Here is a 25,000-nt window from a genome sequence, read left to right on the forward strand (position 1 = left end):
TTGAAGCCTACGGGGAGGGCTGGGGGGCTGTGGGTGAAGCCTACGGGGGCTGGGGGTGAAGCCTACGGGGAGGGTTGGGGGGCTGGGGGTGAAGTCTACGGGGAGGGTTGGGGGGGCTGGGGTTGAAGCCTACGGGGAGGGCTGGGCTGGGGGGGCTGGGGTTGAAGCCTACGGGGAGGGCTGGGGGGGCTGGGGGTGAAGCCTACGGGGGCTGGGGGTGAAGCCTACGGGGAGGGTTGGGGGGCTGGGGGTGAAGTCTACGGGGAGGGTTGGGGGGGGCTGGGGGTGAAGCCTATGGTAAGGGTTGGGGGGGGCTGGGGGTGAAGCCTACGGGGAGGGTTGGGGGGCTGGGGGTGAAGCCTACGGGGAGGGCTGGGGGTGAAGCCTACGGGGAGGGCTGGGGGTGAAGCCTACGGGGAGGGCTGGGGGTGAAGCCTACGGGGAGGGCTGGGGGTGAAGCCTACGGGGAGGGCTGGGGGTGAAGCCTAGATTGGAGAAGATGTGAAGTAGAGAGAAGCAGTCCTGCTGTGTTCAGGAAGATGTGAAGTAGAGAGAAGCAGTCCTGCTGTGTTCAGGAAGATGTGAAGTAGAGAGAAGCAGTCCTGCTGTGTTCAGGAAGATGTGAAGTAGAGAGAAGCAGTCCTGCTGTGTTCAGGAAGATGTGAAGTAGAGAGAAGCAGTCCTGCTGTGTTCAGGAAGATGTGAAGTAGAGAGAAGCAGTCCTGCTGTGTTCAGGAAGATGTGAAGTAGAGAGAAGCAGTCCTGCTGTGTTCAGGAAGATGTGAAGTAGAGAGAAGCAGTCCTGCTGTGTTCAGGAAGATGTGAAGTAGAGAGAAGCAGTCCTGCTGTGTTTCAGTGAGCCCGCAAGCTGTTTTCTTTTTAGGACGGTTGGAATGGGGTTTACAGTATAATAGAGTCTGTGTGATTGTTTTGTGCAGTGTGTGTGTGCATGCATGCTCCCGTACATGTTTTCATTGATGTGTTTGTGTACTCAGCCCCCTCTTCTCCTCTCTCCTCAGATCAAGTGTGACCAGTACTGGCCCAGTAGAGGCACAGAGACATATGGGATGACCCAGGTGACTCTACTGGACACCATAGAGCTGGCCACCTTCTGTGTTCGCACTTTCTCCCTGCACAAGGTACGAGTGAGTACACAACTTTACTCCAACCATACTGCATACCGTAATTGCTGGACTATAAAGCACACCTGAATATAAACCGCACCCACTGAATTATTTAACAATATGTATTTTGTACACAAATAAGCCGCACATGTCTATAAGCCGCAGGTGCCTACCGGCACATTGAAACAAATGAACTTTACACAGCCTTTAAACGAAACGCGGCTTGTAACAAAAATTAAACAGTAGCCTACCAAGAAAGTCATTGGTCACTATCTTCCTCCTCCTGTGCACTGAAACCACTGTCGTCATCTCCTTCGGTGTCGGAGTTGAATAGCCTCAGAATTGCTTCATCCGATGTTGGATCGCTGCTCTCTTCAACACGCAGCAGTCCAGCCTTTCGAAACCCGTTGATGATAGTGGATTTTTTGACAATGCTCCACGCTGTCAGCAGCTCTATTTCCTTTTCCAACAGCCAGATCGATCGCCTTCAACTTGAAAGCTGCATCAAATGCATTTCTCCGTGTCTTTGACATGATGAGGGTGACAAAATGACTACCGTCATCAGAATGATGGGAAGTTTGAGCGCGCTCGATTTACGTCACAGCTCAGTTTTTTGGCGGCATTAATCTTGTGAAAGCGGGAAAAATCCATAAATTAGCGTCATTGTATAAACCGCGAGGTTCAACGCGTGGGGAAAAAGTAGCGGCTTATATTCTGGAAATTACGGTAATAACACTCATTTCACACTATGTTGGGCAGGGTTGTGGTCAAATCCATTTAAATTTCAGTAAATTCATAACCTAAACCAAATTCCAATTCCAATTCTCATTGAAAACCATTGAAGAGAATTAGAATTAGAATTTCAATCTAGCTACAACGTCATACTACTCCAATCCAGACTGTTATCTCATGGCAAGTTATTACCCTAACCCCAACTTCCTCAGCCTGGTCTCATAGACTAGACGTAACATAGTAAGTGTAAATCTGAGACACTCAAATTCTATGATATATTACGCTGTTATGGTTATATAAGACAAAGGTTACTTAAAAAACAAAAGTAGGGTGGTTGGTTGGGGTGAATTGGTGGATGTATAATGTGGATGTATAGCTAAAGGTTACATGTTCAAATCTCATCACAGGCAACTTCTGCATTTTTGCTAATTAGCAACTTTGTATGTACTTACTACTTTGTAGTTACTTTGCAACTACTTAGCATCAATGTTCCCTCTCATTTTTTTCATCACTGAGGAAATTTCAGGTCTGCTGAGCGTAAACTTGAACGTTGTGAAACTTCCGGCACGAGTTTACAGTGAACACTGAGGCTGTACCCGCTTTAAGTTAGTTTAAACAGCGGTCAAATAGGCTACTGTGGCTATTTGATCATAATGTAGCCTACCAGAGTGGCCTAACATCAAAACAATGGAGAAAATGGATCACATAACATTTTAACATGGAAATAGCTGTTCTGTCATTCAGCCTACAGTAACAGCCAATTTGTGGTGTTCAATGTCGGCCTAAATTCCATGAGAAAAAAACATGCAGGACTTGACATTAAAACTTCTTGGCACTACCCATCCCGTTAGCAGGATCATTTTCGTCAGCAACCGCTGAATAGCATAGCGCCACAGTCAAACAATATTACTAAAAAATATTCATATTCATGAAATCACAAGTGCAATATTGCAAAACACAGTTTAGCCTTTTGTTAATCCACCTGTTGTCTCAGATTTTGAAATTATGCTTTACAGCGAAAGCAATACAAGCGTTTGTGTAAGTTTATCGATAGCATTGCATAACATCATGTACACTTAGCATCAGGAAGCTTGGTCACGAAAATCAGAAAAGCAATCAAATTAATCGTTTACCTTTGATGACCTCCGGATGTTTTCACTCACGAGACTCCCAGTTACACAACAAATGTTCCTTTTGTTCCATAAAGATTACTTTTATACCTAAAATACCGATGTTTGTTTGTCGCGTTATGTTCTGAAATCCACAGGAAAGAGTCACGACAACGCAGACGTATATTCCAAATAATATCCATCATGTCCACAGAAACATGTCAAACGTTTTTTATAATCATTCCTCAGGTAGTTTTTAAAATATATATTCGATAATATATCAAACGAGTGTGTAGGTTTTTCAATAACAGCGGGAGGAACAATGGCCGCTTTACTCAGTTGTGCACCAACTCACTCTGAGAGCCCCCACCTATCCACTTACGCATTGTGAGCCTTCACGCTCATTTTTCAAAATAAAAGTCTGAAACTATGTCAAAAGACTGTTGACACCTTAGGGAAGCCACAGAAAGTTTTGGAAACTTTAGAATTTTTTCTATCCTGATCTGACAAATATATGCATATTCTAGTTTCTGGGTCTGAGAAATAGGCTGTTTCAAATGGGTACATTTTTTAGACAAAAACCTTTTTATCCACTTATCCTTCAGACAAGGTGACTGAACATGTTGTTTGATGGAAGAAACCATTTTCCCAAATAAAATGCATTATTAATCTCATTACTACAAAGAATCAGACAAAGTATGCTACCCTCTGCCTATTGGCGACTTAGATTATTCAAACCTGTCTCAAAATAAAACACTGATAGTGTTTTTTTACCTTTATTTAACAAGGCAAGTCAGTTAAGAACAAATTCTTATTTTCAATGACAGCCTAGGACAGTGGGTTAACTGCCTTGTTCAGGGGAAGAACGACAGATTTTTACCTTGTCAGCTCGGGGATTCAATCTTGCAACCTTTTGGTTACTAGTCCAACGCTCTATCCACTAGGCTACCTGCTGCCCCAAACTAATGGGGAAAAATCTAGAAAGTTGAGTGAAGTTCAATCTCGTGCTTCTAACCTTAACCTAACCTTAACCTTAACCCTTTAACCTAAATCCTAACTCTAACCTTAACTATAAGCTCTAGGCTATCTAACATTAGCCACCTAGCTAATGTTAGCAAAAGCCATCTCGCTAACATTAGCCAACACATTGCTAACATATCATACGTTTTACTAATTCGTAACATATTGCACAAATTGCAATTCATAACATATCATACAAATTGTATTTCATCACATATTTGAATGAATGATAGACATCCAAAAATTAAGACATACCATACGAAACGTAACTTATCAATCTAATTGGAGTGTTATGTTTTTACATTTACAATGTTACGTCTACCCCTGAGTCCAGGTTGACTTCTTCGGCACTCCTGTGTGATCAGATATCTTAAAACAATATGGCAATGTCTTCAACTTGCCTTCTTGCATAGGCTTGGTGGAATACTCCCTATGTTTCCTTCACCCATCCAATTGTTTCAGCAGAGGCTTTGTTTCTATGTTTTTGTGAGGCCATCTGAGGAGAAGCCACTGTGGAAGTAATGTGAGAGGAATAAGAAACTGTCTGAATGCGATATGAGCTGATATATGCTGGTCTTGCCTGGTGGGCCCTGGGGATAGCAAGTCCTTCAGGAGTCTGTCAGTCTGTCTGTCTGTATTCATGTATTGTATTGGCTCCCCTACTCAAACTCACAAACAGTGTGTTTCTCTGAGCCAACACAACTTCCTGCATCCAACAGGCAAATAAACAACTGAATGGTGGGGAAGGAGAGGGAAATAGTTTACTTAGGCATCTTTCTCTTCATCTTTCTTTCTCTCCTCTGTCATCTCTCTCTCTTCATCTTTCTTTCTCTCTCATCTCTCATCTCTTTCTTTCATAATCATTCTCTCTCATCTCTCTCTCTCTCTTTCTCTCTCTCTCTTTCTTCCTTGAAACTATTGACATCCTCCCCTTCTTTCCAGACCTCTCCCCTCTTCCTCTCTCGTTCACCCTCCATCATCTTTTAATGTCCGTCTGCCAAGCACTTAGCTAAGTGAGCGGAAGAAAATGCTACGTGCATAATTGTCAGGCTGCTCATATCCCAGCTGCCCCAAACACTTGGCAGCCAAGCCAACATACAAGTGTATAGCTAGAAAACGAGACATGGGTGTTTCGGGGGGGGGGGGGAGTGGAGATCTAAGGGTCTGACGCTTCCAGGGAAATGTCTCTTTAACAGATAGTTAGTAGCACTGGTCCTTTTGGGCTGGTTAGTATTCACAGTTTGCAGCTTTTTGGGCTTGTTGTTGTGTACATCTGTTAGTGTACAGCATCCTGTCAACCCGTCCCTCTACATTACTTTCTATACTTCACCACCCTGCTCTCTCTACCCCTTTTTCCTTCCCTCTCTTCTCTCTTCCCCTTTTTCTTCCCTCTCTTCTCTCTACCCCTTTTTCTTCCCTCTCTTCTCTTTACCCCTTTTTATTCCCTCTCTTCTCTCTACCCCTTTTTCTTCCCTCTCTTCTCTCTTCCCCTTTTTCTTCCCTCTCTTCTCTCTACCCCTTTTTCTTCCCTCTCTTCTCTTTACCCCTTTTTATTCCCTCTCTTCTCTCTACCCTTTTTTTCCTCTTCTCTCTTCCCCTTTTTCTTTCTCTTCTCTCTACCCCTTTTTCTTCCCTCTCTTCTCTCTACCCCTTTTTCTTCCCTCTCTTCTCTCTTCCCCTTTTTCTTCCCTCTCTTCTCTCTACCCCTTTTTCTTCCCTCTCTTCTCTCTACCCCTTTTTCTTCCCTCTCTCTCTTTACCCTTTTTCTTCCCTCTCTTTCTTACCCCTTTTCTTCCCTCTCTTCTCTCTACCCCTTTTTCTTCCCTCTCTTCTCTCTACCCCTTTTTCTTCCCTCTCTTCTCTCTACCCCTTTTTCTTCCCTCTCTTCTCTCTACCCCTTTTTCTTCCCTCTCTTCTCTCTTCCCCTTTTTCTTCCCTCTCTTCTCTCTACCCCTTTTTCTTCCCTCTCTTCTCTCTTCCCCTTCTTCTTCCCTCTCTTCTCTCTACTCCTTTTTCTTCCCTCTCTTCTCTCTACCCCCTTTTCTTCCCTCTCTTCTCTCTACCCCTTTTTCTTCCCTCTCTTCCCACTGCTATTCCATCTCTTTCTTAACCTCCCTCTGTTCAAACACACATCTCTCTCTCCTTATTTCTGCATTAGTATGGCTTCTCATTGTTCTGTTTTCCAGCAAAGGAAACAAATTTTGTCAGATGTGTCTGAACTTAGGCGGCAGTAGTTTGTATGTAGGGAATCTGTCACACACACACATACATATTTTTAACTAGTCAAGTCAGTTAAGAACACATTCTTATTTTCAATGACGGCCTAGGAACAGTGGGTTAACTGCCTGTTCAGGGGCAGAACGACAGATTTATACTTTAGCTTGGGGATTCAAACTTGCAACCTTTCAGTTACTAGTCCAATGCTCGAACCACTAGGCTACCCTGCTGCCCCATATCCATATGTATGCATATCCTGTAGTGACACAGAACACTTCTTTAAAAATCTATTATACTTCCCCGCGAAGAAAGAAGAACATCCATTGCAGAAAATACAAAACCAGTGTAATGGTCCGGGATTCAAAATAAATAAATAGAAAAATGTGCTTCTAATTACCAGATGTATTTATTCAGCATTAAAGCTCATGTGAGGTGTTTTTTAATCTTTATTTTTTGGGGGGGAAAAATGTATTCTCATGTGTCAGCTTTGTTAATTGTCGCTCTGTATATTGTGGTTGGCACACAGACAGGGGAACTGATTTTGGGGTTAATAGATGCAGCATACTATAAGAATGTCTAAGAAAGTAGCTAACACACACACACACACATCCTGTCTCTCTCTCGCACACACACACACTCCATGTGGTTCTAAACGCCATCCCTGTCCCTCTCATCTCCAGAATGGCTCCAGTGAGAAGCGGGAGGTCCGTCAGTTCCAGTTCACTGCGTGGCCCGACCACGGGGTCCCCGAGTACCCCACCCCCTTCCTGGCCTTCCTCCGCCGGGTCAAGACCTGTAACCCCCCAGACGCAGGCCCCATCATCGCCCACTGCAGGTTGGTAGTACTGCACATAACACAGCTACAACTAGTGGACTCACCCAGCAGAGTTCACAGATGTATATGAAAACCATACTTCTACCACTCACTGTTTGGTGCAGGCTTGGGTTTAATCCTATTCAACTAGTGTTTAATAAGGACTCTGCTTGGGTTTAATCCTATTCAACTAGTGTTTAATAAGGACTCTGCCTTGGTTTAATACTATTTAACTAGTATTCAATAAGGACTCTGCTTGGGTTTAATCCTATTCAACTAGTGTCTAATAAGGACTCTGCTTTGGTTTAATCTTTTTCAACTAGTGTTCAATAAGGACTCTGCCTTGGTTTAATACTATTTAACTAGTGTTTAATAAGGACTCTGCTTTGGTTTAATCTTTTTCAACTAGTGTTCAATAAGGACTCTGCCTTGGTTTAATCATATTCAGCTAGTGTTCAATAAGGACTCTGCTTTGGTTTAATCCTATTCAACTAGTGTTCAATAAGGGCTCTGCTTTGGTTTAATCCCATTCAACTAGTGTTCAATACGGACTCTGCTTTGGTTTAATCCCATTCAACTAGTGTTCAATAAGGACTCTGCTTTGGTTTAATCCTATTCAACTAGTGTTTAATAAGGACTCTGCCTTGGTTTAATCATATTCAACTAGTGTTTAATAAGGACTCTGCTTTGGTTTAATCCTATTCAACTAGTGTTCAATAAGGACTCTGCTTTGGTTTAATCCTATTCAACTAGTGTTCAATAAGGACTCTGCTTTGGTTTAATCCTATTCAACTAGTGTTCAATAAGGACTCTGCTTTGGTTTAATCCTATTTAACTAGTGTTCAATACGGACTCTGCTTTGGTTTAATCCCATTCAACTAGTGTTCAATAAGGACTCTGCTTTGGTTTAATCCTATTCAACTAGTGTCCAATAAGGACTCTGCTTTGGTTTAATCCTATTCAACTAGTGTTTAATAAGGACTCTGCCTTGGTTTAATCATATTCAACTAGTGTTTAATAAGGACTCTGCTTTGGTTTAATCCTATTCAACTAGTGTTCAATAAGGACTCTGCTTTGGTTTAATCCTATTCAACTAGTGTTCAATAAGGACTTTGCTTTGGTTTAATCCTATTCAACTAGTGTTCAATAAGGACTCTGCTTTGGTTTAATCCTATTCAACTAGTGTTCAATACGGACTCTGCTTTGGTTTAATCCCATTCAACTAGTGTTCAATAAGGACTCTGCTTTGGTTTAATCCTATTCAACTAGTGTTTAATAAGGACTCTGCCTTGGTTTAATCATATTCAACTAGTGTTTAATAAGGACTCTGCTTTGGTTTAATCCTATTCAACTAGTGTTCAATAAGGACTCTGCTTTGGTTTAATCCTATTCAACTAGTGTTCAATAAGGACTCTGCTTTGGTTTAATCCTATTCAACTAGTGTTCAATACGGACTCTGCTTTGGTTTAATCCTATTCAACTAGTGTTTAATAAGGACTCTGCCTTGGTTTAATCTTTTTCAACTCGTGTTTAATTAAGGACTCTGGTTAGTTGAAGCAGGTGTGTTGAGTTATCCTCTCTTTGTTCCAATGAATCATGGACCCAGCACTTGAAAATACTTTTTTTTTAAATAAAAAAACAACAACATTTACTAATTCTCTCAGATCACAAAATCCTTGTTATAGATCTCTCGAACTCAAATCTGGACCTGGAAGCCAGTTCCACTGCTTGTTTTCATTGTTCTCTTCTAATTAGGGACACATTTAGACCTGGCACACCAGGTGGGTGCAATTCATTATCAGGTAGACCAGAAAACCAGCGTGATCCTGACCTCGTAGGGTAAGAGTTGAGTACTCCTGCTATATGGGGCATTCTGGAAGTAGTCAGACCCCTTGACTTCCACATTTTGTTACGTTACAGCCTTATCTCAAAAATGATTCAATTGTTTTCCCCTCATCAATCTACACACAATACCCCATAATAACAAAGCAAAAACAGGTTTTTATAATTTTTTGTACATTTATTACAAATAAAAACTGAAATATCACATTTACATAAGTATTCAGACCCTTTACTCAGTACTTTGTTGAAGAATTCTTCTTGGGTATGAGGCTACAATCTACACACAATACAAATCAAATCAAATCAAATTTTATTTGTCACATACACATGGTTAGCAGATGTTAATGCGAGTGTAGCGAAATGCTTGTGCTTCTAGTTCCGACAATGCAGTAATAACCAACAAGTAATCTAACTAACAATTCCTAAACTACTGTCTTATACACAGTGTAAGGGGATAAAGAATATGTACATAAGGATATATGAATGAGTGATGGTACAGAGCAGCATAGGCAAGATACAGTAGATGGTATCGAGTACAGTATATACATATGAGATGAGTATGTAAACAAAGTGGCATAGTTAAAGTGGCTAGTGATACATGTATTACATAAGGATGCAGTCGATGACATAGAGTACAGTATATACGTATGCATATGAGATGAATAATGTAGGGTAAGTAACATTATATAAGGTAGCATTGTTTAAAGTGGCTAGTGATATATTTACATCATTTCCCATCAATTCCCATTATTAAAGTGGCTGGAGCTGAGTCAGTGTCAGTGTGTTGGCAGCAGCCACTCAATGTTAGTGAATAACAAAGCAAAAACAAAGCAAAAACAGGTTTTTAGTATTCAGACCCTTTACTCAGTACTTTGTTGAAGCACCTTTGGCAGCGATTACAGCTTCGAGTCTTCTTGGGTATGAGGCTACAAGCTTGGCACACCTGTATTTGGGGAGTTTCGCCCATTTTTCCCTGCAGATCCTCTAAAGCTCTTTCAAGTTGGATGGGGAACGTCGCTGCACAGCTATTTTCAGGTCTCTCCAGAGATGTTCGTTCGGGTTCAAGTCTGTGCTCTTGCATGACCACTCAAGAACATTCAGAGACTTGTCCCAAAGTCACTCCTGCATTGTCTTGGCGGTCTGCTTAGGATCGTTGTCCTGTTGGAAGGTGAACCTTCGCCGCAGTGTGTGGTTCTGAGCGTTCTGGAGCAGGTTTTCATCAAGGATCTCTCTGTACTTAGCGCCATTCATCTTTCCCTCGATCCTGACTAGTCTCCCAGTCCCTGCTGCTGAAAAACATCCCCACAGCACGATGCTGCCACCACCATGCTTCACCGTAGGGATGGTGACAGATTTCCTCCAGACGTGACGCTTGGCATTCAGGCCAAAGAGTTCAATCTTGGTTTCATCAGACCAGAGAATCTTGTTTCTCATGGTCTGAGAGTCCTTTAGTTGCCTTTTGTTAAACTACAAGCGGGCTGTCATGTGCCTTTTACTGAGGACTGGCTTTTGTCTGGCCACTCTACCAAAAAGGCCTGATTGGTGGAGTGGGAAAAATATGGTTGTCCTTCTGGAAGATTCTCCCATCTCCACAGAGGAACTCTGGAGCTCAGTCAGAGCGACCATCGGGTTCTTGGTCACCTCCCTGACCAAGGCCCTTCTCCCCTGATTGCTCAGTTTGGCTGGGCGCCCAGCTCTAGGAAGTCTTGGTGGTTATAAACTTCTTCCATTTAAGAATGATGGAGGTCACTGTGTTCTTGGGGATCTACAATCCTGCAGACATATTTTGGTACAGTTCCAGAGATCTGTGCCTCGACACAATCCTGTCTCTGAGCTCTACGGACATTTCCTTCGACCTCATGGCTTGGTTTTTGTTCTAACATGCACTGTCAACTGTGGGACCTTATATAGACAGACGTGTGCCTTTCCAAATCATGTCCAATCATTTGAATTTACCACAGGTGGACTCTAATCAAGTTGTAGAAACATCTCAAGGATGATTAATGGAAACAGGATGCACCTGAGCTCAATTTCAAGTCTCATAGCAAAAGGTGTGAATACTTGCGTAAATAAGGTATTTCTGTGTGTGTGTACACGGTTCAATGAATATATCCAGCCAGACAGTGCTGGTAGAACAGTAGTAGTGGTGAGTAAAGTCAAGGTCACAGCTATCCAGTGTTTTAAAGAGAGACTGCAGGAGTCACTAATATACACACACCCTTCCTCTCACTCTCTGTGTCTCTGTTTCCCTAACCCTTACTCTCTCTCTCTCTTTCTTTCTTTCTTTCTCTCTCTCTCTCTCTCTCACACTTTCTCTCTCTCTCTCTCTTTCTTTCTTTCTTTCTTTCTCTCTCTCTCTCTTTCTCTTTCTTTCTCTTTCTCTTTCTCTCTCTCTCTCTTTCTCTGTTTCTTTCTTTCTCTCTCTCTCTCTCTCTCTCTCTCTCTCTCTCTCTCTCTCTCTCTCTCTCTCTCTCTCTCTCTCTCTCTCTCTCTCTCTCTCTCTCTCTCATATTGCCCCTTATAATCATCTCCTCCTCTCTTCAACCCTGTCTTTGTTCTTTTATCTTCCCTCTCTTGTACCCCTTCTCCTCCCTGACCCCTTGCCTCCCTCCTTCCTTCTCTCTCAAATTCATATTCCAACTTAATTTGCTCATGGTAAGAGCACCTTCTAATGGATTGAAAGTTAGTTTGACTGGATCAGGCAAACATTACACATTAAAGGGGAATTACAATTTCATCACAGATCACATTTGAATCTGTCTTTTTTATGATTTTTTTAAGAGCAATTCCTAATCCTCAATCCCTAGTTTACCGATCGCTGCAGCTATACACATCCCATCTGTAAATAGCCCACCCACCTACCTCATCCCCATATTGCTCTTTTGCACACCAGTATTTCTACTTGCACATCATCATCTGCACATCTATCACTCCAGTGTTAATTTGCTAAATTGTAATTACTTCGCTACTATGGCCTATTTATTGCCTTACCTCCTCACACCATTTGCACACACTGTATATATACTTTTTTCTATTGTGTTATTGACTGTACATTTGTTTATTCCATGTGTAACTCTGTGTTGTTTGTGTCGCACTGCTTTGCTTTATCTTGGCCAGGTCACAGTTGTGAATGAGAACTTGTTCTAAACTGGCCTCCCTGGTTAAATACAGGTGAAATAAAAAGTGTTGTCCCTCTCCTCCCCACCCCCACCCCTGTCTCTCTATCTTTCTCCTCCTCCCCCCCACCCCTGTCTCTCTATCTTTCTCCTCCTCCTCCCCCACCCATGTCTCTCTATCTTTCTCCCCCCCACCTCTCCCCACCACTGTCTCTCTATATTTCTCCCCCCTCCCCCACCCCTGTCTCTCTATCTTCTCCCCCCTCCCCCACCCGTCTCTATCTGTTCCTCCTCCTGTCTCTCTATCTTTCTCCTCCACCCCCCACCCCTGTCTCTCTATCTTTCTCCTCCTCCCCCCCCCCTGTCTCCCCCACCCCTGTCTCTCTCTTTCTATCTTTCTCCCCCTCCCCCCACCCCTGTCTCTCTATCTTTCTCCCCCCCCCCCCCCTGTCTCTCCACCCCTGTCTCTCTATCTTTCTCCCTCCACCCCCTCTCTACCCCTCCTCCTCCCCCACCCCCTGTATCTCTATCTTTCTCCTCTGTCTCCTCCTCCTCCCCCACCCCTGTCTCTCTATCTTTCTCCCTCCTCCCCCCCCCCTGTCTCTCTATCTGTCTCCTCTCCTCTTTCTCTATCCTCCTCCCCCACCCCTGTCTCTCTCTCTTCCTCCTCCTCCCCCACCCCTGTCTCTCTATCTTTCTCCCTCCTCCCCCACCCCTGTCTCTCTATCTTTCTCCCCTCCCCCCACCCCTGTCTCTCTATCTTTCTCCTCCTCCCCCACCCCTGTCTCTCTATCTTTCTCCTCCTCCTCCCCCACCCCTGTCTCTCTATCTGTCTCCTCCCCCCACCCCTGTCTCTCTCCTCCCTCCCCCCCACCCCTGTCTCTCTATCTTTTCCCCCCCCCTCCCCCCACCCTGTTCTCCTCTCTATCTTTCCCCCACCCTTGTCTCTCTATCTTTCTCCTCCTCCTCCCCCACCCCTGTCTCTCTATCTTTCTCCTCCTCCCCCCCCACCCCTGTCCCTGTCTCTCTCTCTGTCTTTCTCCTCCCCCACCCCCTCGCCCCCCTGTCTCTCTATCTCTTCTCCTCCTCCCCCACCCCTGACTCTCTCTCTCTCTCTTTCTCCTCCTCCTCCCCCACCCCTGTCTCTCTTCTCCTCCTCCTCCTCCCCCCACCCCTGTCTCTCTATATTTCTCTCTCTATCTTTCTCCTCCTCCCCCCCCCCTGTCTCTCTATCTTCTCTCCTCCTCCCCCCCCCCTGTCTCCCCTCCCCCCACCCCTGTCTCTCTTTCTTTCCTCCTCCTCCCCCCACCCCTGTCTCTCTATCTTTTCTGTCTCCTCCTCCCCCCCCTGTCTCTCTATCCCCCCCCCCTGTCTCTCCTCCCCCCCCCCCCCCTGTCTCTCTATCTTTCTCCCCCTCCCCCCACCCCTGTCTCTCTATCTTTTCCCCCCTCCCCCCACCCGTCTCCTCCTCCCCCCCCACCCCTGTCTCTCTCTCCTTCTCCTCCCCCCCCACCCCTGTCTCTCCCCCTCCCCCCACCCCTCGTCTTTCTCCCCCCCACCCCTGTCTCTCTATCTTTCTCCTCCCCCCACCCCTGTCTCTCTGTCTTTCCTCCCTCCCCCCACCCCACCTCTGTCTTTCCCCCCCCCCCAACCCCTGACTCTCTGTCTTTCTCCTCCCCCACCCCCTCCCCCACCCCCTCGCCCACCCCTGTCTCTCTATCTTTCTCCTCCCCCCACCCCTGTCTCTCTGTCTTTCTCCTCCCCTCCATCCCACCTCTGTCTTTCTCCTCCCCCCCACCCCTGTCTCTCTATCTTTCTCCTCCCCCCACCCCTGTCTCTCTGTCTTTCTCCTCCCCTCCACCCTACCTCTGTCTTTCTCCTCCCCTCCACCCCTGTCTCTCTGTCTTTCTCCTCCCCTCACCCACCCCCTCGCCCACCCCTGTCTCTCTGTCTTTCTCCTCCCCCCACCCTCTCACCCACCCCCTCGCCCACCCCTGTCTCTCTATCTTTCTCCTCCCCCCCCCCCACCCCTGTCTCTCTGTCTTTCTCCTCCCCTCCACCCCACCTCTGTCTTTTTCTACCCCCTCCCCCCACCCCTGTCTCTCTGTCTTTCTCCTCCCCTCCACCCCACCTCTGTCTTTCTCCTCCCCCCCACCCCTGTCTCTCTGTCTTTCTCCTCCCCCAGTGCGGGCGTGGGGAGGACGGGCTGCTTCATTGTGATCGATGCCATGCTGGAGCGTATCAAGCATGAGAAAACAGTGGACATCTACGGCCACGTGACCCTGATGCGATCGCAGCGGAACTACATGGTGCAGACGGAGGACCAGTACAGCTTCAACCACGACGCGCTGCTGGAGGCGGTGGCGTGCGGCAACACGGAGGTGGCGGCCAGGAGCCTGTTCTCCTACATCCAGAAGCTGGCCCAGGTGGAGACGGGCGAGCACGTCACCGGCATGGAACTGGAGTTTAAGGTAGGTAATGGGGATGCAGGTGGGGTATAGGGAAACTGATTATTGGGAGGGTGGTGAAGACACAAAATGGAGTGGAGCTGAGCCGGAGTTTAAGGTGGGCCATAGACATACACTCTAGGTACGTAGGCCGCAGTGAACCAGAGAAAAGGGAGGGTGGGGAAAGGCACAAAATGGAGGTTTATGTTCATAATAGAAGAAAGCTTGAAATATAAGGTATAGGCCTTCCAATACGAAATCATGAATCATGTTGAGACACGGAATGGAGGTTTTATCTCCAGTTTCTCTCTGTCACATTCATGATATCTTTGAGCCAGAGTTATCACTACCAATTCAATTGAAATGGTCTTGAAAATATATATTGACGTATTTATTTTGTACCTGTTCATTAAAATGGGCAGATCCTAACCCCATCACAATGAATGGAATAAAGCGTTTGAATAGACAGCTTATTATACTGCGTTCAAGTGAGCTTTCATTTCAACCATTCACCTGTTTGCTCATACCCCTCGATACCGTTGTCTATTGAAGAGATAGAAATGGAATAGTTAAGCAGTGCTCTTTGTCTAATGCTGCGATTGCATTTCTGAAGGATTTCAAACAATAGGCTCCAGATAGAACAACTTTGTGATCAGTGCATAGACTCTAAACGAAGGATTTGTCTGACAAATACCGCTAGGATGAGAACCCATTACCAACACCTGGAAGGGCATGGAGTCTGGCCAAACACCAACGATCCAATCTAAACTTTAATGCCCCCTCCCCCCCCCCCCCCGTACAACAACACACTTTACCTTGAATTACACATGTACACTCCCCCTATCTCGCCCCAAAATCATTTGTAATATACCCGACCAGGCCTGTTACAGTGACCTTATGACCTCCACACCGGCGGTTACGAGTCATGAAGGCAGTCAAATTCCACGTGACCATTTAGTCACAGTAATTAGGCTTCTCCAAGCTCTGATGCTGCTGATGGTCATTAGTAGCCTCCCAAACGTGATGACTGCCTGGTACTCAGCCCTCTATTGTTCCTCTAATCACTCTGACATCAATGCAAATGTTTTTGAAAATCAAACACTTCAAAAGAGCCCATGAGCTCATGTTGCTCAACATTTCTTTAGGCTATGCAATTGTGTGAGAAAACAGAGTGATGGCCTCTACTAAAAAGAGGAGAATCCGATCAGCTTCCTATAAGCTAGGCCTACTATATTTATTTCTCAACTTTTCTAATATTAAGCACATTGCTTCTCTTTATAACAGGAGTATAGTCTACCTGGCTGGCATGAAAATGAAGCAGGGAAAAGCATCCTCCATTTGCTATTTAAGTGCATACTGTGGATGTATTTTTGTAATGCATAATCACATTTGCAGTCATATTTTAGAATGGTGTTGTTGTTTTTTACATTTGTGCTTATAGCCTACTGCCATGTGCGCATTTCTGTACATATAATGGGAAGAAATTGCCTAATAGTTTATCAACATTTTGAGCCAAACGTTCTGATCTGTTGCATCAGGCTCATTGCTTAAAACAGCTTTTTTGATACTGGTGGTTGTATTAATTTGGGATCTATTGCATCTCACAACTGGCCCTGACTATGTTTGGAATATTAATTTCTAGCACAGAATAGAATAGGTCAACTTTTGTACTATAGGGATAGTAGATTGACATAGGCTAGTGTTTTTGCTGTTCATCTTGTTGGCTGACAAAAAGTAAATGACAGTTTTTCCAATATCTTCAATATGCACTTTGGAATTGGATTAGGACCCGCACAGTTGCGTGCCCGATGTGTCTGTCTTCACTTGTAGCCTGTGAGAAAGACCTGATCACGTAACAGAGAGCCATGTGAGTGAGAGGTGCTTCGGTACGCAGCCGGGAGAAGGGAATTATAATTATTATATTCAGCCCAAGGGCACAAAGGCCACCGACCGCAAAAAGCATGGATTTCTTGGGGGGCATTTCTTGGGGGGGCATTACATCCACACAAAGGGGATGCAGCTGGGAAAATCTAGGAATTATCAAGTGCTTTCAAATTCAAATTGTGAATGAGAGACTGATGAAAAGTGTGCAGCCTGCGCAAATAAAAACAAAGCAGAGCTTTTTTCAAGTCATCATTAGAGTCCCATCATGCAGCCTTAGAACATATGAATGTTTTAAAAATCAAAACATATAGCCCAACGTTTGTATCACAACTAAAGTTACATAAATAACTCTAATTTAAGCAGATAGGAGGACTTGGTTCTTTGTTAACCGTTAATCACAGAATAGCTGCATTTGGACACTCCCTCAAATCGTTTGGAGAAAATATCCTTTCTATTTAATTCAGCTTTGTTCACTTGTATTCTTCATTATAGAAAATAATGCCACAGAATACTAAGCAAATCTTGTCTGCTAAATTAACTAGTGTAGCCCAAAGCCATTTGGCATAGCCAGATCAGGACCTAACATAAGGACAACTCAGAGTATGTTATTGCCAGGTTGCAGTTGTAAATGAGAACTTGTTCTCAATTGGCCTACCTGGTTAAATAAAGGTTAAATAAAATAAAAATGTTGTTCTTCTGTTTAAAATATATAAATGTGATGGTGTAGGCTATATTACATGGATTTATTACAGTTTTTAAAATGTAGATGTTCCAAAGGTCTGCATCAGTGGCTTGTAGACTATGTGTGGAAGCCAGGAGATGCTAAATGTGTTTATGTTAATTACCGTGAGTTATTTGCTTGACAATCACCGGCTGATGAAATTTTGCGACCACCACAGCCATAGTCTCTCCAGATTTGTTTGATCGGGTTCAAGTCCGTGCTCTGGCCGGGCCACTCAAGGACATTCAGAGACTTGTCCCGAAGCCACACTTGTGTTGTCTTGGCTGTCGTTGTCCAGTTGGAAGTTGAACCTTCCTATAGGCTGAAGATCAGTAAACCATAGTGATCTTTGTCATTGTTTACTAACCTACTGCCCACACCAGACCTGGGTTCAAATAGTATTTGTTATTTTTTCTTTCACATTCGCTAGCTATGCTCGACTAAGCTTGCCTGACCCAATGGAACCAATTGAATAGTCACAAAAGTGCAAATCATGTTCAGCATCATGTCCAGTTGCCAGTTGTAGACGTCATCACAAGTACAGTATCATTCTGAACTTTTGTGGAAAGGGGCACGACAGTGGAGAAAACATGGCAGCTAAGGTTGTTTCTATGACTAGAGCTTTCCTAGGTGCATGTCTGCCCTTAGGGGGGAAGGGGAAAAGGATGATCTGTTGCCAGATTGGGTTGTTTCCAAACCATGTTTGGTGTAGCAGCAGCTCTGGGCGTCTTCAGACTTGCCAGCCCGTCTCATGCCCTTCCGAGTGTCTCTATGAAACAGGGATCAAAGGGAGGACAGGAGAGAGGGAAGAGAGGAGAGGAGGGAGACAGGAGAGAGGGAAGAGAGGAGAGGAGGGAGACAGGAGAGAGGGAGACAGGAGAGAGGGAGACAGGAGAGAGGGAGACAGGAGAGAGGGAGACAGGAGAGGAGGGAGACAGGAGAGAGGGAGACAGGAGAGAGAGAAGAGAGGAGAGGAGGGAGACAGGAGAGAGGGAAGAGAGGAGAGGAGGGAGACAGGAGAGAGGGGAGAGGAGGGAGACAGGAGAGAGGGGAGAGGAGGGAGACAGGAGAGTGAGAGAGGAGAGGAGAGGAGGGAGACAGGAGAGAGAGAAGAGAGGAGAGGAAGGAGACGGGAGAGAGGGAGAGGAGAGGGGAAAGAGAGGAGGGAGGAGAGAGTGCCGGTGCGTGTCATTATCAAAGACTCCAGTGACCCACTTCTACTTTTTACAGCGAGAGCTTTCTGGTTTACTGCCTTATGGAAAGCCTTCTTTAGAGTTTCAGTTTGATGGCAGCTTGTTAATGCAGTGCCTGAAATCATAGTACCTTACCTCAGAGCAGCTCACACAAGACACACTGCAAAGTGCAGGGCAATGAAAAGAAAATAGGGATTAGAATAAAGGCTGTGCTCTTGATTTCTCCATCCAGTCATATATTAGGAATACATTCATCAATTAGATATGTCTGCATTTTGAAGGTGCTTTAGCGATCAGCTCAGATCTTTACTACTCTGCTGTCCTTCATCTCTCTCTACTTCTATCATCTCTCCTTCTCTCACTTTCTATCTTTCTGAATGTCACTCCATTCCCCTCCATCCATCCCTCTGTCACCCACCCCTTCTCCTTACCTCTCCATATCCCACTCTCAATCCTTCCTTTACTCCCCTCCCTCTCACTCTCTCTCCACCCCCTTCCCCTCTCTCCCTCCCTCCCTCCCTCCCTCCATCCACTCACCCCTCTCTCTACAGCGCCTAGCCAACTCCAAGGCCCATACGTCCAGGTTTATCAGTGCCAACCTGCCCTGCAACAAGTTCAAGAACCGTCTGGTGAACATCATGCCCTACGAGACCACCCGCGTCTGCCTGCAGCCAATCAGGGGCCTCGAGGGCTCAGACTACATTAATGCCAGCTTCATCGACGGATACAGGTAGGTGGAATGGGTGGGTGTGAGTCGGAAGTGTGTGTAAGTGGGGAGGTGTTAGAACGAGTGAGTGAGTGAGTGAGTGAGTGAGTGAGTGAGTGAGTGAGTGAGTGAGTGAGTGCGCGAGTGAATGCGCGAGTGAGTGAGAGCGCGAGTGAGTGAGTGAGTGAGTGAATGAGTGAGTGAGTGAGTGCGCGAGTGAGTGCGCGAGTGAGTGAGTGCGCGAGTGAGAGCGCGAGTGAGTGAGAGCGCGAGTGAGTGAGAGCGCGAGTGAGTGAGAGCGCGAGTGAGTGAGAGCGCGAGTGAGTGAGAGCGCGAGTGAGAGCACGAGTGAGAGCGCGAGTGAGAGAGTGAGTGAGAGAGAGCGCGAGTGAGAGCGTGAGTGAGAACACGAGTGAGAGCGCGAGTGAGTGAGAGCACGAGTGAGAGCGCGAGTGAGAGCGTGAGTGAGTGAGTGAGAGCACGAGTGAGAGCACAAGTGAGCGAACAGCAAGTGTGACAATATCAAAATTGCAATTAACCTGTTTCAATGGTTTGATGAAACTGATTAGGGAGCGGACTCCCCCTGCTACATGTCTGACCTGATTGTGTGTTTGTGTTACCAGGCAACAGAAGGCCTACATCGCAACGCAGGGCCCGTTGGCAGAGACCACAGAGGACTTCTGGAGGATGATGTGGGAGAACAACTCCACTATTGTAGTCATGCTCACCAAACTCCGAGAGATGGGCAGGGTAGGGAGTCTCTCTCTCTCTCTCTCTCTCTCTCTCTCTCTCTCTCTCTCTCTCTCTCTCTCTCTCTCTCTCTCTCTCCTTTACTGTTTCCTTCCTATCCTGTCTCTCTTTCCTGTCTCCCCTCCTCTCCTCTCTTCCCCCTCTCCTGTCTCCCTCCTCTCTTGTCTCCCTCCTCTCTTGTCTCCCTCCTCTCTTGTCTCCCTCCTCTCTTATCTCCCTCCTTTCCTCTCTCCCTCCTCTCTTCCCTTCTCCCTCTCCTGTCTCCCTCTCTCATGTCTCCCTCCTCTCCTCTCTTCTCCCTCTCCTGTCTCCCTCTCTCATGTCTCTCTCCTCTCCTCTCCTCTCTTCTCGCTCTCTCCTGTCCTGTCCTCACCCCCTCACCCCATATCTGGGTGTCTCACTCTCTCTCTCTGTGTCCACAGGAAAAGTGTCATCAGTACTGGCCCGCTGAGCGTTCGGCCAGGTACCAGTACTTTGTGGTGGACCCCATGGCTGAGTACAACATGCCCCAGTACATCCTCCGAGAGTTCAAAGTCACCGATGCAAGGGTGAGTATGTGTGTGTGTGTACGTGCGTGCGTCCATCCATGTGTAGGTCCGTGTGTGTGTGTGTGTGTGTGTGTGTGTGTGTGTGTGTGTGTGACTGCTGTCCTTGGCATTTTATTTCTATTTGTGTCGCTTGCCTCTTAGAATGGCTCCTACTGTTTATGCCTATCACGTGTTCCATTTAACCTTTCACCTGTATCATCAGTGAGGCTGGAGGAAGCCAAGCTGATTGCGGCCATTTTCCTCCATCACATGACTATACAGTGCTGATGGGGTAGGTGTCATGCGGGCGATAGTATGATTGCTCTTTATACCACGTTTAAAGGGGCAATCCGCTGTTCGTAAACAACTACAAAGCAGGCACCCTGCCACTGTTTTGGTGGACACCTGAGGGATGGGTTTGGAGAAGGTCACAGACGCCTTTAACCTCTAGCGTCGAGTAATCCCGTATCCGGGAGCGTAATCATAGCCTCAAGCTCATTAGCATAACGCAACGTTAACTATTCATGAAAATCGCAAATGAAATGAAAGAAATATATTCACTCACAAGCTTAGCCTTTTGTTAACAACACTGTCATCTCAGATTTTCAAAATATGCTTTTCAACCATATTTACACAAGCATTTGTGTAAGAGTATTGATAGCTAGCATAGCATTAAGCCTAGCATTCAGCAGGCAACATTTTCACAAAAACAAGAAAAGCATTCAAATAAAATAATTTACCCTTGAAGATCTTCAGATGTTTTCAATGAGGAGACTCTCAGTTAGATTGCAAATGTTCAGTTTTTCCCAAAATATTATTTGTGTAGGAGAAATCGCTCCGTTTTGTTCATGACGTTTGGCTAAGAAAACCCCCTGAACATTCAGTCATCACAACGGCAAGCTTTTTTCCAAATTAACAACATAATATCGACAGAAACATGGCAAACATTGTTTAGAATCAAACCTCAAGGTGTTTTTCACATATCTATTTGATGATAAATCATTCGTGGCAGTTGACTTTCTCCTCTGAAGCAAATGGTAAAATGCACACAGCTGGAGATTACGCAATAATTTCGACGGAGGACACCAAGCGGGCACCTGGTAAATGTCGTCTCTTATGGTCAATCTTCCAATGATATGCCTACAAATACGTCACAATGCTGCAGACACCTTGGGGAAACGACAGAAAGTGTAGGCTCATTCTTGGCGCATTCACAGCCATATAAGGAGACATTGGAACACAGCGCCCTCAAAATCCCTCAAAAAGCCCTCAGCCCCATGCTACTCCCACACACACACACACAGTATACCCTCCCCTCAAACTCACACACACACAGTAAGGAGGGGTCATGTTGGTCTGAACCTGGCCTAGCCCTCAGCCCCATGCTACTCCCACACACACACACACACAGTAAGGAGGGCTCATGTTGGTCTGAACCTGGCCTAGCCCTCAGCCCCATGCTACTCCCACACACACACACACACACACAGTATACTCTCCCCTCAAACTCACACACACACAGTAAGGAGGGCTCATGTTGGTCTGAACGTGGCCTAGCCCTCAGCCCCATGCTACTCCCACACACACACACACAGTAAGGAGGGCTCATGTTGGTCTGAACCTGGCCTAGCCCTCAGCCCCATGCTACTCCCACACACACACACAGTAAGGAGGGCTCATGTTGGTCTGAACCTGGCCTAGCCCTCAGCCCCATGCTACTCCCACACACACACACACAGTAAGGAGGGCTCATGTTGGTCTGAACCTGGCCTAGCCCTCAGCCCCATGCTACTCCCACACAGTAAGGAGGGCTCATGTTGGTCTGAACCTGGCCTAGCCCTCAGCCCCATGCTACTCCCACACACACACACACACACACACAGTAAGGAGGGCTCATGTTGGTCTGAACCTGGCCTAGCCCTCAGCCCCATGCTACTCCCCACACACACACACACAGTAAGGAGGGCTCATGTTGGTCTGAACGTGGCCTAGCCCTCAGCCCCATGCTACTCCCACACACACACACACACAGTAAGGAGGGCTCATGTTGGTCTGAACCTGGCCTAGCCCTCAGCCCCATGCTACTCCCACACACACACACACAGTAAGGAGGGCTCATGTTGGTCTGAACCTGGCCTAGCCCTCAGCCCCATGCTACTCCCACACACACACACACAGTAAGGAGGGCTCATGTTGGTCTGAACCTGGCCTAGCCCTCAGCCCCATGCTACTCCCACACACACACACACAGTAAGGAGGGGTCATGTTGGTCTGAACCTGGCCTAGCCCTCAGCCCCATGCTACTCCCACACACACACACACAGTAAGGAGGGCTCATGTTGGTCTGAACCTGGCCTAGCCCTCAGCCCCATGCTACTCCCACACACACACACACAGTAAGGAGGGCTCATGTTGGTCTGAACCTGGCCTAGCCCTCAGCCCCATGCTACTCCCACACACACACACACAGTAAGGAGGGCTCATGTTGGTCTGAACCTGGCCTAGCCCTCAGCCCCATGCTACTCCACACACACACACACAGTAAGGAGGGCTCATGTTGGTCTGAACCTGGCCTAGCCCTCAGCCCCATGCTACTCCCACACACACACACAGTAAGGAGGGGTCATGTTGGTCTGAACCTGGCCTAGCCCTCAGCCCCATGCTACTCCCACACACACACACACAGTAAGGAGGGCTCATGTTGGTCTGAACCTGGCCTAGCCCTCAGCCCCATGCTACTCCCACACACACACACACACACAGTAAGGAGGGGTCATGTTGGTCTGAACCTGGCCTAGCCCTCAGCCCCATGCTACTAAGGAGTGTCTGTGAAGTGAAGGAGGGCTCATGGTTGGTTAATTATGGAACCTGGCCTAGCCCTCAGACCTGTAATCCATGGCTGACTCCCACACACACACAGTAAGGAGGGGTCATGTTGGTCTGAACCTGGCCTAGCCCTCAGCCCCATGCTACTCCCACACACACACACAGTAAGGAGGGCTCATGTTGGTCTGAACGTGGCCTAGCCCTCAGCCCCATGCTACTCCCACACACATCCTTTCTTTCCTGATCGTAGACCATCACAGTAAGGAGGTATAAATGTTGGTCTGAACCTGGCTTAGCCCTCAGCCCCATTACAATGTTCACCGAACACACACACACACAGCTAAGGAGGGAATGTTGGTCTGAACCTGGGGTGCCCTCAGCCCCAGCTACTCACCTTCCAATATCTAAGGAGAGATCATCTTGGTCCCTCCCGGTGGACTACTAGATTAAGACACCCTATAATTGACTATCCTTTACGGAGATTCAAACACACAGTCAAGGAGGTCTCATGTTGGTCTGAACCTGGCCTAGCCCTCAGCCCCATGCTACTCCCACACCACATCCACAGTAAGGAGGGCTCATGTTGGTCTGAACCTGGATTAGCCCTCAGCCCCATGCTGTCCACACACACACAGTAAGGAGGGTCATGTTGGTCTGAACCGGGACCTAGCCCTCAGCCCCATGCTACTCCCACACACACACACACAGTAAGGAGGGCTCATGTTGGTCTGAACCTGGCCTAGCCCTCAGCCCCATGCTACTCCCACACACACACACAGTAAGGAGGGGAATGTTGGTCTGAACCTGGAGAGCCCTCAGCCCCATGCTACTGACAGATGGACAGACACACAGTAAGGAGGGGTCATGTTGGTCTGAACCTGGCCTAGCCCTCAGCCCCATGCTACAGTAAGGAGTGTCTGTGAAGGGTGAACTGGAGCGGCAGCAGCAGTGGTTCTAGACTGTGTTAATTATGGGCCGAACGCGTAAGCTCCCCAGGACCTGTAATCCGAGATGGCTGAAGGAAGAGAGAGAGGCAGATGAGGAGAAGAGAGAGAGAGAGAAAGGGAAGAGAGCGAGTAGAGAGAGAGAAAGAGTGAAGAGAGAGGGGAGTGAGAGAGACTTGTAATCAAGGAAAGGAGATGAGGCTGGAGACTAGGGAATGTATTGGTGCAGTTTAGGATGTAGCCTCCTCTACTTACCTATCCTTTCTTTCCTGATCGTAGACCTGAAATCACTTTAAAGGTATAAATAGTCAAGTTGAAGCTTATCCACTTGGTTCAATTATCAATGTTCACCGAAGGAAAGGAGACAAGGCTAGGGACTAGGGAATGTTTGAGTATTGCTTTGGGGTGCTGTGTCTTCTCTTCAGCCTCACCTTCCAATATCTAATTGAGAGATCATCTTCCTTCCCTCCCGGTGGACTACTGAGATTAAGACACCACTATAATTGACTATCCTTTAGCGGAGATTCAAATTAAGACATTTTCTCAAGAAATCCAGTCAAAACCGATGTGGGTGGCCACCCTCCAATTCCCTCCCCCCAGCCGTATCCCTCCTCCTCCTTCGATCCATCTGTCAGCTTGCTCCATCGATCTGTCCTCTGTCCAGGATTACCTCATTTAACACGGTGTCCAGAAGAATACGCTTGTCACGCCAGACTCCCTATTGATTTCCTCTAACCGGGACTTATTCTACGGCAAAAACTACAAGCTAAAATGGATTGAGAGAGCGAGGGAGAGAAAGAGAAAGACGGGGGATGAGAGAGCCTGGACGGATGGATGTCAGAGGAGAGCCTGGCGGAGAGAGAGTGATAGCCTGAGGGATGGATGGAGGAGACGAGTAGTGATAGACTGAGGGATGTCAGAGAGAAAGGAAAGACTGTCAGAGAGTGTGAGAGCAAAAGGGAGGAATAGTGATATCTGACAGATGGATGTCAGAGGAGACAGTAGTGATATCTGACAGATGGATGTCA

At 46.6% G+C, this 25,000-nt stretch overlaps 1 protein-coding gene across 3 annotated transcripts in view; it reads left to right on the forward strand.

Moving 5' to 3' along the window:
* The window catches only part of LOC135524748 (receptor-type tyrosine-protein phosphatase S-like), a 130,201-nt gene that overhangs the window by 98,930 nt on the left and 6,271 nt on the right, over nt 1-25,000 (forward strand). For 2 of the 3 annotated variants that reach the window (XM_064952543.1, XM_064952541.1), the window contains 6 exons: nt 1,020-1,139; nt 6,883-7,037; nt 14,160-14,445; nt 18,771-18,949; nt 19,549-19,675; nt 20,098-20,223. In XM_064952543.1, coding sequence (XP_064808615.1) covers nt 1,020-1,139; nt 6,883-7,037; nt 14,160-14,445; nt 18,771-18,949; nt 19,549-19,675; nt 20,098-20,223 — 993 coding nt within the window. Of the gene's footprint in view, nt 1-1,019; nt 1,146-6,882; nt 7,038-14,159; nt 14,446-18,770; nt 18,950-19,548; nt 19,676-20,097; nt 20,224-25,000 lie in introns of all 3 variants that reach the window. The other variant, XM_064952540.1, reaches the window with a different exon arrangement.

The sequence above is a fragment of the Oncorhynchus masou genome, chromosome 31, assembly GCF_036934945.1.
Source record: "Oncorhynchus masou masou isolate Uvic2021 chromosome 31, UVic_Omas_1.1, whole genome shotgun sequence".
In the NCBI taxonomy this organism is placed as follows: domain Eukaryota; kingdom Metazoa; phylum Chordata; class Actinopteri; order Salmoniformes; family Salmonidae; genus Oncorhynchus; species Oncorhynchus masou.